General features: G+C 35.1%; 1 protein-coding gene across 2 annotated transcripts; it reads right to left on the reverse strand.

The window, feature by feature from the left end:
• Positions 1 to 852: 852 nt before the first annotated feature.
• LOC114297206 (O-glucosyltransferase rumi-like protein (DUF821)) lies at positions 853 to 6128 on the reverse strand. Of its 2 annotated transcripts, XM_028241596.2 has the most exons (6): positions 5586 to 6128; positions 4768 to 5357; positions 3269 to 3458; positions 3088 to 3152; positions 2158 to 2368; positions 853 to 1364 (listed from the first exon to the last, which is right to left on the reverse strand). In XM_028241596.2, exons 1-6 carry the CDS (start codon positions 5685 to 5687, stop codon positions 1044 to 1046), a joined length of 1479 nt encoding a protein of 492 aa, XP_028097397.1. In that variant the 5' UTR covers positions 5688 to 6128; the 3' UTR covers positions 853 to 1043. The 2 variants fall into 2 exon arrangements, with proteins under 2 accessions (XP_028097397.1, XP_028097398.1); XM_028241597.2 differs by lacking the exons at positions 3088 to 3152; positions 3269 to 3458 and having other exon boundaries at positions 5586 to 6088.
• Positions 6129 to 14375: the final 8247 nt, after the last annotated feature.

Raw genomic sequence — 14375 nt, forward strand, 5'->3', positions numbered from 1 at the left:
TGCCCACCAAAGAAATGTGGGACAAATCTTAACTACATCCTTTATGAAAATTTCACCACAATACTATTTTCATAGAACTCATTTTGACATCGATTTCTCATTTACCCCATAATGGTTTTGAGCAACCAAATATACAATGTGAATCGTTACGCGGCAAAGAACGCGTTGCCACATGGACCCGCAAATTTTGGAGCATGGGTCCCACTTAAAAAATAGACCAAAGGTTAAAGAAAATCCATTTTTTTTCAAACCATTTTTCCAAGTCATTTCTTACAGCAAGATGCCGTAATGTGAAGCACTAGACCAATCTTGCTGTGAAATAGAGTTCTTATCCCTCTCGAAACAGAGCAAGAAAAATGAAGAAGAGAAAATTTAGCATGTGGAATGAAGAAAATTTGTGCAACAAAACTCATATTCGCCAATGTCATTCAAACCAATTCACATTTAAGTTATTCACCATTTTCACCAAAATTTGACCACAATTTAAAGAATGCCTGCCATTGAGAATTTTTTCAACAAATTTCTACTTTCTTCCAAAAAGCACTTCCGCTGTGTTTGGATCTTGAATTTTGTAGGTCCACACATCCAATGCCCAAACTCAGAATTCATTATTCCCATTAGCAAGAAGCATCAACTTGGAACACCCCAAAGCATCCAAGGAAAAAGAACCCTCCATGTTATAAAGAAAGAACGAGGTTCAACAGAAGAAACAAAAGTTTTTTTTTTTTTTTTTTTTGGGAAAAAAGGTATTTTTCGTTTCAGAACTGCTCATATTTCTGAAAAGAAGAAGTTAAAGTTGAACAACATTACTCTACAAAACTGAAGATTCTCAGCACATGAAAGACCCACTTATTTCAGCAAGAAAAATAACTTTATAGAGCTAAGATCCACTGAGGAACACTGATGCTACATACAAATAGAGTCACTGTAAAGTACTTCACTTTCGAAGTGCAATCAATTGAAGAACTGTAAATGTGGTTTTATTCTGTAACAGCCACGTGGCACATCCTCATTTTTCAGTCTCTATTTCTAAAACTTTTCGGTTACACAAAAATTTGCACGTCCCTAATAATTTTATTCTTTTCTTCTAACCATCTATTGATAATATTCCTATTAGGACGCTGGAGTGTACATGGGGGGGATGGCGAAGGTGAGGAAGCTGACCTTTCTAGGAATTGCCTCTGCATTTGGTCAGCAAAGCAAAGCAGGGATTCAGCACACACTTCCAGCGCAGATGAAGGTGGGACAGGCAGGAATTCCAACAGTTTTGAGTACTCCGTGATAAGATGAAGCATATAATCATAAACCCGATCCATGTTTAAGCTTCCCATGTAATCCTGTGATCCTCTTCCTATTTCTGCAGCCTGTTCAGCCAAATTTAGGAAACGTGAAAAATAACAATTGACTTGCTCTTCTTGATATTGATAAATGAAATGCAAAACTATCAAGGAAGTTTAGAAGATTGGGCAGCAGTTAGAAGACTGAAATGAGAATGGGAACATTCCATTTCACATTAAAAAATAAGTCTTTCCTTTTATTTCTTTGTTTATTTTTCATAATCAATATGATTTTGTACATGTACTACTACTGATTATTTCAGCAAATATCACCATATTGTAATATACTATCAAGTTGAAATACAAACCCAATCAGGAACAACACCCATCACCTAAACTAATATACCGCACAGTGGAGCAACTACTTAACAACAGGAAGAAAGATGGATAGTGAAGGCAAACATGAGGCATGGTTTGGCATGCATATAAAATCATTCCAGTGAAAGAATTCTTCTTTTTTTTTAGAAAGTAAGGACTTTCCAGTGACCAATTTGGTTCTCAATAGGTCTCTCTCTCCCTCGCTTTTTCTGTGTCCGTTAAAAATTGAACTGGCCTCGTAATAATGTAGATGAACAAATAATAGTAACTTATGTTCTCACAATTGCTGTGGCAGTCATTAATAGAGTCTCTTTATGACACTATTAAAATTTATAGAGATAGATTTTAGCAAGCAAACTTAATAGATTAAAACAATCTATTTTTGGCTTCAGGCCAGCTAAGAAGCCAGCACTGACTGTAACTAAATTGTTAGACCAGTTAGTCTGGACAAATAAAATGAATCAAGTGTGTAAACATGAGGTAAGAAACGGTGAAACCATACCTGATCTAAGTGTGCATTACCCCATTCAACAGCATTTTTTATAGAGGGGCATAAATTAGTAGAAGAGACAGGCCAATAGTTTTTCTTCGGAAAGAGACCACGACTAAAGAAATCTTCGTATTGAGGAGATATTATTAGGGGAAGACAACCACATGACAGAATATATTTCAAGCTCACGGACCAAGCATAGCCTTCAGCATAGATCTTATACCTGCGTAAACAAAAAACAAACATCCTAATTTTCAAACAAGTGCTGGGAAAAAAAATAAAAATAAAGATACTACCATAATAAAAATAAAAACTTTAAGACAAGCACTATCCACTCAGGGAATAATGGGCAATAAATTGCACTGCACGCTACAACCTTTTAATAATCTAACATCAAGCAAAGAGTGCAAAACTTGTTGAGTCCCAGCAAGGATACTCTTACATCAAGTCATACCAGTCAATGAAAAATTTCTATTATGGTACAACACTTGGTTTTCGCTGATTCACTCCCCAAGATGAATCATCAGGACCCTCCAATTAGATTGGTTAAGGTCTCAGGTTGCAGGCCTATTTAGCAGCTTAATGCCTCAACAAAATTTAGAAGACGGCAATGATGATACCCTTTTGAATGTTTAAGATAATGTTCAGAAACCATAAAATCAGCAATCATATCAGAACTCACGCAAGAACATAGTAATAAAAAGAAAGAAACAAAAAACTTCAAAGCAATAAATTTCTTTTCCTTCTTCCTCTTTATTTATTCATGACAAAGAAAAAAAGAAAAAAGAAAAAAGAATATATCAAATTTGATAAGTCTCAGTTTATTTTCACTGAAATCATCCAAATATATCCTTGAACCAATTGCAACATAGACAACCCCCAAATCCGTGATGTTACCTTAGTTGTCAGTAACATGAGATCACATTTGGAAAAGAAACTTACCGATAATCACACTGTTTTGATAATTTGGATTTCTCAAACCCTTCTTTAATTTCTGTGAGCCAATCCTGTAATTCATAATTGTAAGGGAAAATCAAATATTTGAATTTTTATGACTTAAATTGGCATCAAATTCACTTTAATTTTCCAAAAAGGAGTCCAAAATGATGAATAAATTATCAACCTGACGCATAATTTGTGCTCGCCACAACCTAGAGTGATTGCATGTTAGCAACTCTTCACGAAGAGGAGAAGCAACATCTGGATTTCCTTTCCAGTATGCTACTGGCCACTTATTTCGCCAACTCCGAGATCGTGAACCTTGTTTGATGCTATTAAATTCTTCATCCCAAGGTCCTATATTGATCTCTGGCCTGAAGACATCATTTATGCCAATGTTGTTACATGCAAGTAAAAACTCAAATGCAAAGACCAAAAAGTAAAGACATAAACCAAGCATCAGGACCTTTTGGTCCTTATGGTGGTGATATTTAAAAAGCGGAGACATAAACAAGGTATCAAAAACTTCAAATGTGTATATGTGCCGCTGACACACCCTTATTTTCTAATTAAGACTCAAATAACTAACCTCATGGTAGAACAATTAATCATAGCCTTTACCATAGGTATATTTACCCTATTCTTGCCATGTTTGGCTCCCATTATATTTCAATCTTTGTATAGCTTCTCAGGTGTCAGTTTGATGTATGTTAAAAATGTTTGCCAATAGTAAACCTATATAAACTTTAGAGCATGCAAATACACAAGTTTCACAGGGAAAAACCTGTACAGCTAGGGTGTAATTTTGAATAATACATCAAAAAACGTGTATGAAGGGGCGCATCAGAGAGTTAGAGAAAACGTGAAAGAAGAAAGGCAACCATGTAAAATTTTTCCACCATCACACTCCAATACAGGAGCTATCATTGTTGCAATTAATGCCATAAATTCTCATCTCAGAAAACAACACAGAAAAGGACAGAGAAACTTATTTGTGGTTTTGTGGCACCAATATCTTTCAATGCATCTATGACACAAGCCACAAGATGTGCAAAACATATGCACAAATTTCAGTTGTTTGCTTCTAAAATTAGCCCTTGAGGCATTGATCTTGAGTCCCATTAGCAAAGCATCATGAGGCATGGCGATTTGAAATACATGATATGTTGTTCCTGGTATGAACCCTCAGACCCCTTTGAAAATAAGTGTGGCTACATATTTGGTCTCCAACTCAGAGAATAGAAGCTTAGATTCACCATCCCAATCTTACACATAATACCCCATCTGGGGATAGAGAAAAAAATTGAAAAAGAGAAATGGTGCTAAATATTCAATTCCATTTTATGATTAGCATTTAGAAATATCTCTTTTGTTCACACTGGTTTACAGCAATATTGCTGTTTGGTTGTATCATTTTTTTTTGCTTCTTTTTCTTTGTTCTCTTCCCTTTTTGATGCCTATAATTATGACAATATTGAATTTAATGGAGACAAATTTTGAAGCATTCAGATTCTGAATGGAAAAGGTACAAATTGTGCTTATGCCAAAGCTATGAACATGACAAAATATCAAATGCAGAACCATCAACATTAAAGTTAGTACCACTACAACTATCCTATACATATAGTCTAGACATTTAAACAAAAATTAAATGCACTCAAAATAAGGATTTGAAGTTCTTACCAACTCCAGAAAGACCAATCAGGAAATGGGATGTCAAAGTGATTAGGCGTGGTACAATACCGAAACAATGGCAAAGGCCTCGATTGATGCTCCTCCCGATTAAGGCTGGGCTTGTCCATGCAATCAAACATAATATCAACATCCGGGACCCTCCCAGGATACCTCCTAAGGAGCTGCAACAAGCCCCAAACCGTGAACATTGCTCTACTTTGCACACAAGCAAAATAATAATCCACATATAGTTTCCCCCCAACAATCACCACATGAAATGCAGCATATTTCTTGGCTTCCATCACGTGGGTTATTGAAATCCGAGACTGAGCCCACGGCTCAAGGTCCCGGTGTATCCATCTAAATAATTCAGGGCATACCCCAGTTTGACCTCTCAATTGAGTTTGGTTTTGTCTCAGCTCATCATCATCATCATCATTGGTGTTGCCTCTACACGAGAGGTACGAGCATTGTATGATTTGGGAAGCCCGAGAGTATCGGCTCGATTCGTTGAAGTTCTTGGGAGGGAAGGGATGCCATGGCGTGGGTTCTAAGTTGTGGCCTACAATAGTTTTCGTCTGGGACGCAAAGTTGTCCACCTGTTCGATTAAATTCCCCAATCAATTAGAACTCAATGAAATAAAACAAAAGGCAACAGTCACCAATTGTTCGATCAAATACCCCAATCAAATAACTTAATCAAATAGAACAAAAACAATAGTCAGCAAGTGTTCGATTAAATGACACAATGAAATAAAACAATAAAAAACACCTCAAATATACAAATATATATATATATATATATATGTGGAGAGAGAGAGAGAGACCTCAAAGAGGACGAGGGCGGCGAGGAAGAAGAAAGCAAGGAGAGGGGCGGAGCGAGGGAGGAAGGATTGGGAGCGACGGTAGGCTCTGGAGGAGACACCCATGGATTCACGGCGGCGGCGGTGGCGGTGGCGGTGGCGGTGGTGGAGGAGGAGAAGAGGATGGTGATGGGCAGCATTGTGGGGATTGTGTGGGAGGTTGATGGGGTTTCTATTTGGTTAAATGTGTGCCACCATGGGGCCGATTCCGCCTCCTACTCGATCGAGACGATACTCCAAATTTAGAAGACTCACAATCATCAAGATATCATCATCATCATCATCAATTCTTGTTTTTTCTTCTTTTGGAAAATTAAAATGGTTTAGGTGTTGTGGGTACCCCTTTTTGTTAATTAATTATCCTCGGACTTTCCCAAAAATGGAAAATGTATCTGGGATTGATTATCATAATGATCTCGATATGAATTCAGATAGATAATCTCACCAATAGTGTAATAATATAAGAATGGTGTTATATGTATTAATTAATTTACACATCATGTATGTTATATAATGTATTAGTGTACTAATTAATATATGACTCTATCTATTATATTTATATACTGACTCTATCTATTATATAAATTATAAATTTTTAAAATTATGTCATATCATGTATTAATATATTAATTAATACATATAATATTATTCATAATCTAATGGTGATTTTCATTACAACGTATGCAATTATGATGGCAAAATGTAAACAAGTGTTTTTATGTTGGATTTTGTTTAATGTTGGTATTAATATAAAAAGTGTATTGAAAATAATAGAAAAAATTATAAAATATTTTAAAATAAATGTTTTTTCTGTCTCAAAATATTAGTTCCTTATTTTATTATTGATTATCCCAAAATATCAGTCTCTTTTCAAAAATCAAAAACCAAAATAATACGAATTTTCTATTTTGTCATTCTTTTAAATTCATTAACAACATAAAAAATACAATTATGACAATTGATATTCTCTAAAAAAATTACTATCAAAGGGTAATTTTAGAAAATTAATTTTTTTTTAAATGTAATAATTGTACTACCAAAAAAAAGGTAGGTAACGCTTGGTAGAGATTTAGAATTATGACTTGAGAATAGAGTTATATTTTGAGTTTGTAAGTTTTGGAATTATGATTTGTAAAAAAAAATTTGTTTGGTTATGAATTTTGAAAAAAGTTTTAAAGGGAGTTTTGAGTTTTGAAATTAAAAAAGTTATTTGATTAAAAAACTTACAATTCATATCCAAACACACAACTCAAACTTCTATTTAAAGCTCATAAAAAATTTAAAAATATTTTGAAAATATTTTTTATTTAAAATATAAAAAAATAACAGGTGCCGATTGGCAAAAAAAAAAAAAAAACACATGAACACTGGTTCGAGAGACGTTCGGGAGAATGATCTGTCACGACCCAAACCCGGCCCTATGGATTTAGCACCGTAACCGGCCAGTAATCCGAGATTACCGAAGGCCTGCTTAACAGTAATACAGTAAAACAGAGTACAAGGCCTGGCGGAAGCCAATACAGTAATTAAACAATGTCCAATGAGCTGTGACAGTCTGTATGCCAAAAAGATTTTTCATGCATTCATACATATACCAACAGTACAGTCTATACAAAATTTACAGTCACACAGTACAGGGACCTAACCCCTTGATAACAGTACGGTAAACATTCAGTCTATACAGAACAGTTAGACAGTATGAAGACAGGCGGGGGAAAAACAAACAGAACACCCCCAAGCCATAGCATGGCAACTCGGAACCTCGCAGTGAGGCACAAAGGTTGGCTTGACAAAACTGGAGTTACCCTGACGCTCCTAGCTCCGATCTGGTGCCTGTACGCCTACATATATATATGAGCAGTGAGCTAAAGCCCAGTGAATAACACAATATGTAAAAGGGTTTAGAATGAATGTCCTTACAGTAATGAAAACAGTTCAATTCAATCAGTATTTCAGTTATTCAGTACAGTAAACAGTCATATGTGGTACATCCATTAGCATAACAGTAACAGTAGGTCTTAAAAGACCGAACAGTAATGATGGCCATCAGTCAGTAAACAATAGTGGTTCCACGAGGGAACCGACAGAGATCTCTGTAACAGTAACAGTAACAGTAAACCGTAGGTACTAAGGATGCCACAGTACAGTTCAGAAATAAAGGACATACATTCATTCAGTAATACCAGTTCAGTAAACAGTTCAGTTCAGTATTCAAAAGATATCAGTTGAACATATCTTTACACAATTGTTACTCACAGAGTTTGGGCTACAGTATGCTAGAGCGTGTCCCCCAGTCGCCAACCCTACACAGTTCACAGGTTGAACACACACTAAGCTACACAGTTGGGAAATATCATAACTTAATCCCTAATTTGCCTTGGTGTGTTCTACAACGATATCCTCATCTAAATGTCTTAAACTAGGCCTAAGAATGCCTAGGATGGGATGAGGATGCAAAAATACACATTTAAAAGCATTTTCAGAAAAACAGAGTCCCGCTCGAGCGCACGTTTCCCCGCTCGAGCGGTCATGCAACAAAGGTACACGCTCGAGCGTAAACTTCCCCGCTCGAGCGTACTGTAAAAGTACTGGATGGGTGAAATCTCCGCTCGACGCCCGCTCGAGCTTGAGACAAGACTCCGCTCGAGCGCCCAATCCTCAGCTCGAGCGCCCAATCCTCAGCTCGAGCGGACTGTAAAACAGTGCAGAGAGATGCTGGATGCTCGGATTCCACGCTCGAGCGGCACTTCCCCCGCTCGAGCGGAAGTGCGAAATCTGGAAAACCCAGATTGCACCTCCAAGCTCCAAAACCAAGTTCAAAAGCATCAAAACTCGACCTCTCGGGCTAAATTTCCAGAAAACACCTGTAAACTCATAGTTAAACATGATTCAAAACTCAATTTGAGAAATCAAAGCCCAAGGGTGTTTTATTCAAACCCAATTTCAAACCATTTTCCAAGGACAATCCTCAAACATGACATGCATGATCTTTAAATCATTTTCAAAGCTTTAATGCTGTTTCAAAAGAACTCAAGCCTTCAAAAACAAGATGAACTCATGGAGTATGACCAAAAGATGGACATGCATGTGAGGTATTATGAACTACAACCTCAAAACTCCAATATATGTACATGCATGCAACAATCAAGCTTCAATTCAACAACAATGAACCCAAACAAGACTTAGTTCTACAATGAAGCATGAATCATGCAAGAACAACTCAAGGACAAAAATCAAAAAGATGAAATTCATACCTAGGCTCCTTGAATGCAAGTCTAGAGGTTCAATCTAGCAAGAACTCCTCTCAATTCCTCTAATTCTAAGATGAATCAAGTTGAATCACTCTACTCCTCTTACTCTCTCTCTCTAGTCGACAAAACAAGGAGAATGGCTGAGCAAAATATGTTTGATTCAAGTGTAAGGCTCTCAAAGGTGTATAGGTAGTGGCCCACTCAAGGGCAAGGTTGTAATTAAATCCAACTCTTTAATTAGCTTATTTAATCTAATTTAATCATACCTAACCAATTTTCAGATAATTGTACAATAAAATCACATAAATTACGAGGGTCACAGAACACTAATCGGTTTCAGATTCGGCCGCCGATAAGGCCTTCAATTAGCAGTTTAAACATACGAACATGAACAGATAATCATACTGTCAACAGATAAAATGAAATTTTAACTAACATATACTCAATCAATTCGGTTTCCAATTTCAGTCAGTCAGTTCAGTACTTTTAATCAGTTCAATTATCAGTCAGTTATCAGTCATTATCCGTTTCGTTTAACAGAAATCGGTGATTATCGGTAATCAATCAGTCATTAATCAGTAAACAGTATGGGGGTTGTTACATGATCGGGTAAACATGTTTTCAAAAGTAGATGTAGAATCATTTTTTGAAAACTCTAACCAAACACCACACACAAACCAAAGAGTGGAATTGAGTTTTGAAATTTCTACCAAACACAGCCTTAAATTTTCCAAAAATGACTATTATTTTAGGACAGAGGAAGTAAAAAGTTTTAAGAAATTAGTAAAAAATGTCTTGCATTATTTTATATATATATATATATATTGTCTTTCTTTTTTGTTTTTTAATAACCTTTGGAAGAAGTGTTAGGATTCAATTATGACATGTCATTAAAATTAGAAGTTTAAAAATATGGGAAATTTTTTTAAAATCCTTGGTATTAGGATTTTATAGGATAAATGACATGCAATATTTTCATAGTAGCTAGGATCCCTTAACATTTTTTCAGAGAAATTTCAAAATTAGAGAAATTTCCCTGAGTGTGTTTGTGTGTCCATGCTTAAAGTTTCTTTGGACACATCAGAATCCCCTTAGAATTTCACTGAGTGTGCTTGTGTGTTCAGGTTTAGAATTTCTCTACACACTTCACAATCCCACAATGCTTGAGAAAATTCACACAATGACCATAGCTAGAGAAAATTCATATAGTGACCACAACCAAAGAAAATTCACAAAATTACAAACAGTGACCACAACCAGAGAAAATTCACACAGTGATCACAGTCAGAGAAAATTCATACAATAAAAAAAAAATTCATATAGCCAGAGAGAATTCACGCAGTCAAAGAAAATTCACAAAATTACAAACAGAGAAAATTCACACAGTCTGGAGAAAATTTTATTTTGTACATAAAACTAGCAAATTGGTCATCTAAAGCATAACCAATCAAAGAAACATTCCTCGAAAACGGAAACTATACTGTAGACATGAAAACCATATTGTCCCCAATACATGTATGACTCAACATTGACACAATTCTCTGTGTGTTTGAAATTTCTCTGATTTGCTTATAATTTTTTTTTTTGTGTTTTAACCAAATCAGAGAAAATTGTGTTTTAACTCAACCAAAGAAAATTGATTAAAAATTCAACACAAAGCATAGAAAATAGAAATATTGTTAAACTACATTATCACACCATCCAAGCATAAAAATCAAATCAAAGCTTTGATTGAAGACCAGTTCTTAGTAGAAGGTAAATCGTATAACCTCTAACTACTCGAAAAAGCTCCGAGTCTGTTCCGTCGAGTTCACTTTAAGAAGTTATAGCAGAGACCGACGAAATCGATGAACAAAAGACAACCTCTGTTGAAGGCAAAAATTGAAGAAGAATAAGAAGGAGGTTTGAGAGACTAGCCATTGGAGTAGAGAAGTTGAGGCACTGACTGCACAAACATAGTTGTTGATCAATGGCACAATCTCGGTAGAGAGAGAGATGAAGATTGAATATATATACACAAAGAAAGAGAGAGAGAGAGAGAGAGAGAGAGAGAGAGAGAGATGATATGGCTAAGGGACCTTAAACTACAAAAAGAAAAATTGTAGACCTCTCCCATTATTAAAAGTTGGAGAGTGATGTTGGACTGAATTTCTCTAAAAATAAATAGTTTAATATTATTCTCCTTTCTTAACTAAAATAAAAATAAATTTTATTATCATGAAAATATGGTACTTTCTAATAAAAAGTGATAGTAATAAAAAATGTATAATCTATTTAATTAGTCTTTTACAATCGTTGATGGTTTCTTAAAAATGAGAGAAATAATATGTAATTATAATTTTTAAATAAATAAGTTATTATAATTTTAATGTTTGCTATAAATATGAATTTGATATGATATAGATCACATTTAAAAAAAATATAAAAAATGATTTAAATATTTCAAATTAAAAAAAAAATTGGATACAAACTTTGAGTATGTAATAATAATGTTGTACAAATAAAAAAAATATTGAACAAATATTATTTATGTCACAACCCAATCCTAGGACTTAGGGTTAGAATCGCAACTTACTAAATAATTTTAATCGTAATAAGTTAAATGGTGCAGGTGCATGCAAAATGGAAAATTTACTTCATTTTACCATTTTGACAAAAGAAAATACATCATAGGGGTTTTATTATTTTATTATTCAGTGACCAACCCTTAGTAGAAACAAAAGGGAGAAAAAACAAAATAACGAATCAGCATCAAATTCTTGTGCAGATTCCATTATACGAGGTTACGGGTTTTCCTTACATTTCATCACCTGAAAGGGTAACAATTATAAGCATACAGCAGAGTGAGAAATATTATGCCAAGAGTATAGGGAATACAAAATAACCATTGATAAAATAATAACAGAACTTAATTTGAATAAACAAATTATTTAAAGTGACAGAAATTGAAATACATAAATTATGTAAATAAATAACCATAACCACGGTACAGAACAGAACAGAACAGAACAGAGGTCACATGAGTGACAGTTAGAACAAAAGTCAATGAATCCATGACAAACAGAGGACCATAAAGTGGCCAAATAGAGGCCAATGGTTATTTAAGTCCCCCAAGGCATGAGACTCCTGTGGTGGTATTTACAGAAAATAATTGTTTACAGAATTATTGTCAAATAATTTCTAAAATTTAAGCAAACATATCCATGAATTTCAATTTAAGCAAATGGAGTTCCGAAAATAATTAACGTAATTGAAATATAAATATAAGTTATAAAACATAACTTGTAAAATAAGTTATGATAATTCACAAGATACGTAAAATATATTATGGTGACTGAAGGTATAATATAATTCACCTTAATATTGAGTCTTACTAATTCCTTTCTATTTCCGTTGGTTTTTGCCCTTCCCTTGCTCTCTTTTTTTTGCTAATTCTTTCTTTTTCTTTTTCCTTTTTATTCTTTGTTTTTCCGTTTGTACTCACTTCACAGCACCTCCTCCCTTTTTATACACATAACTAGGTGATGACTCATCCCACCTAATGGCCCTAAGGTGATAAATTACCTCCCCTCCCTAATCTTAGGTGGCCCAGATGGCTCTTATTTCTTCTTCTCAGCATATTTGCAAATCTTCATAATTAATGGTACTTAATTTGCTTAACTAAATCTATACATGCCAATCTTCTCACATTAATTGGTGATTAACTTAGCCGCTAAATAAATTTCTTCATCATATATTTGATAACCATAATGGCAAATTGATTTACATAGCACGTATAGCTTATTTATTTTATTATTTCCATTATTATTTACTATTACAGATTATTATTATTATTATTATTATTATTATTATTATTATTATTATTATTATTATTATTATTATTATTATTATTATTATTATTATTATTATTATTATTAATCGTGGTTGGTTGTGGTATTAATTAAATATTTAGGGTGTCACATTTCTCTAAATAGAAGGTTGTCCTTAAACTTGACGTACCTTAGTTTTCGAAGAGGTATGGGTGTTTGGCTCACATTTGACTTTCCGTTTCCCACGTAGCTTTTTCGACTCAATGATTTCTCCACAGGCCTTTTACCAGAGATATAATCTTATTTCGGAGAACCTGATTACGATGGTCGAGAATCTGCACTGGTTGTTCTTTATACGAGAGATCTTCTTGAACCGTTAGGTCCTCATACTCCACGACATGCTCTAGATCTCGAAGATATTAACGAAGCATCGAAACGTGAAACACATTGTGGACATTAGACAGTTCAGGTGGCAGGGCAAGGCAATATACCACAGGACCAATCCTTTCCAGTATCTTGAATGGCCCGATGTAACGTGGGTTTAACTTTCCTCGCTTTCCAAATTGGATAACTTTTCTTGTTGGTGAGATCTTTAGGAACACGTGATCTACTATTTGAAATTCCAAGTCCCATTTTCGTGTATCTATATAGCTTTTCTAGTAGCTCTAAGCAGTAAAAATTCGCTGTTGAATGAGTTGGATTTTCTCTCTTGTGATTTGTACGATCTCGGGGCCTAATAGTTTCCTGTCTCCAACTTCCGCCCAATACAGAGGTGATCGACATCTTCTTCCATACAAAGCTTCGTACGGTGCCATTCCAGTGCTTGCTTGGTAACTGTTGTTATAAGCAAATTCCACTAAAGGTAGGTGCTCATCCCAATTACCTTTGAGGTCCAACACGCATATACGTAACATGTCTTCCAAAGTCTGGATTGTTTTTTCAGATTCCCATCAGTTTGCGGGTGATAAGCAGTGCTAAACTTCAGTGTAGTCTCCAAAGCCTCCTGCAATTTGTTCCAGAAGTGAGACACGAAGCAGGGGTCTCGATCAAATACGATTGAAACTGAGGTGCCATGCAAACGAATAATTTCCTTAATGTATAAAGTCACAAACTTATTAAGGGAGTACATGATTTTGATTTGCAAAAAATGCGCCGACTTCGTCAATCGGTCTACTATAACCCATATTGCATCATTCTTCGAAAATGACTATGGTAACCCGACCACAAAGTCCATAGTAATGTGCTCCCATTTCCATTCAAGAATAAGGAGTGATTGCAGCATTCCTGCAGGTCTCTGATGTCCTGCTTTAACACGCTGACAATGTAGACATTTAGAGAAATGGCTTGCTATGTCTCTTTTCATTTCTGTCCACCAGTAATGTTCCTTCAGATCTTGGTACATCTCTGTGTTGCCAGGGTGGACTACAAATCTCGAGCTATGAGCTTCCACCAATATCTTCTTTTTGAGTTCTGAAATGTCGAGTACGCAGATTCGATTCTGAAATTTTAGTATCCCATTGCTTGTAGTGAAATCAGGATCGGGCGTATTCTTTTGCTCCTCGTACTTTTTTTTCAAAAGTTTATCTTCACATTGGCGAGCTTTAATTTCTTCAATCAATGCGGGTTCCGCGGTTATATTGGCGAGCAGTCCATTGATCTTGCGGGGAACGATGGTACATGCCAAACTTCTGGTC

Source organism: Camellia sinensis, chromosome 14 (assembly GCF_055761805.1).
Source record: "Camellia sinensis isolate YWXY chromosome 14, ASM5576180v1, whole genome shotgun sequence".
In the NCBI taxonomy this organism is placed as follows: domain Eukaryota; kingdom Viridiplantae; phylum Streptophyta; class Magnoliopsida; order Ericales; family Theaceae; genus Camellia; species Camellia sinensis.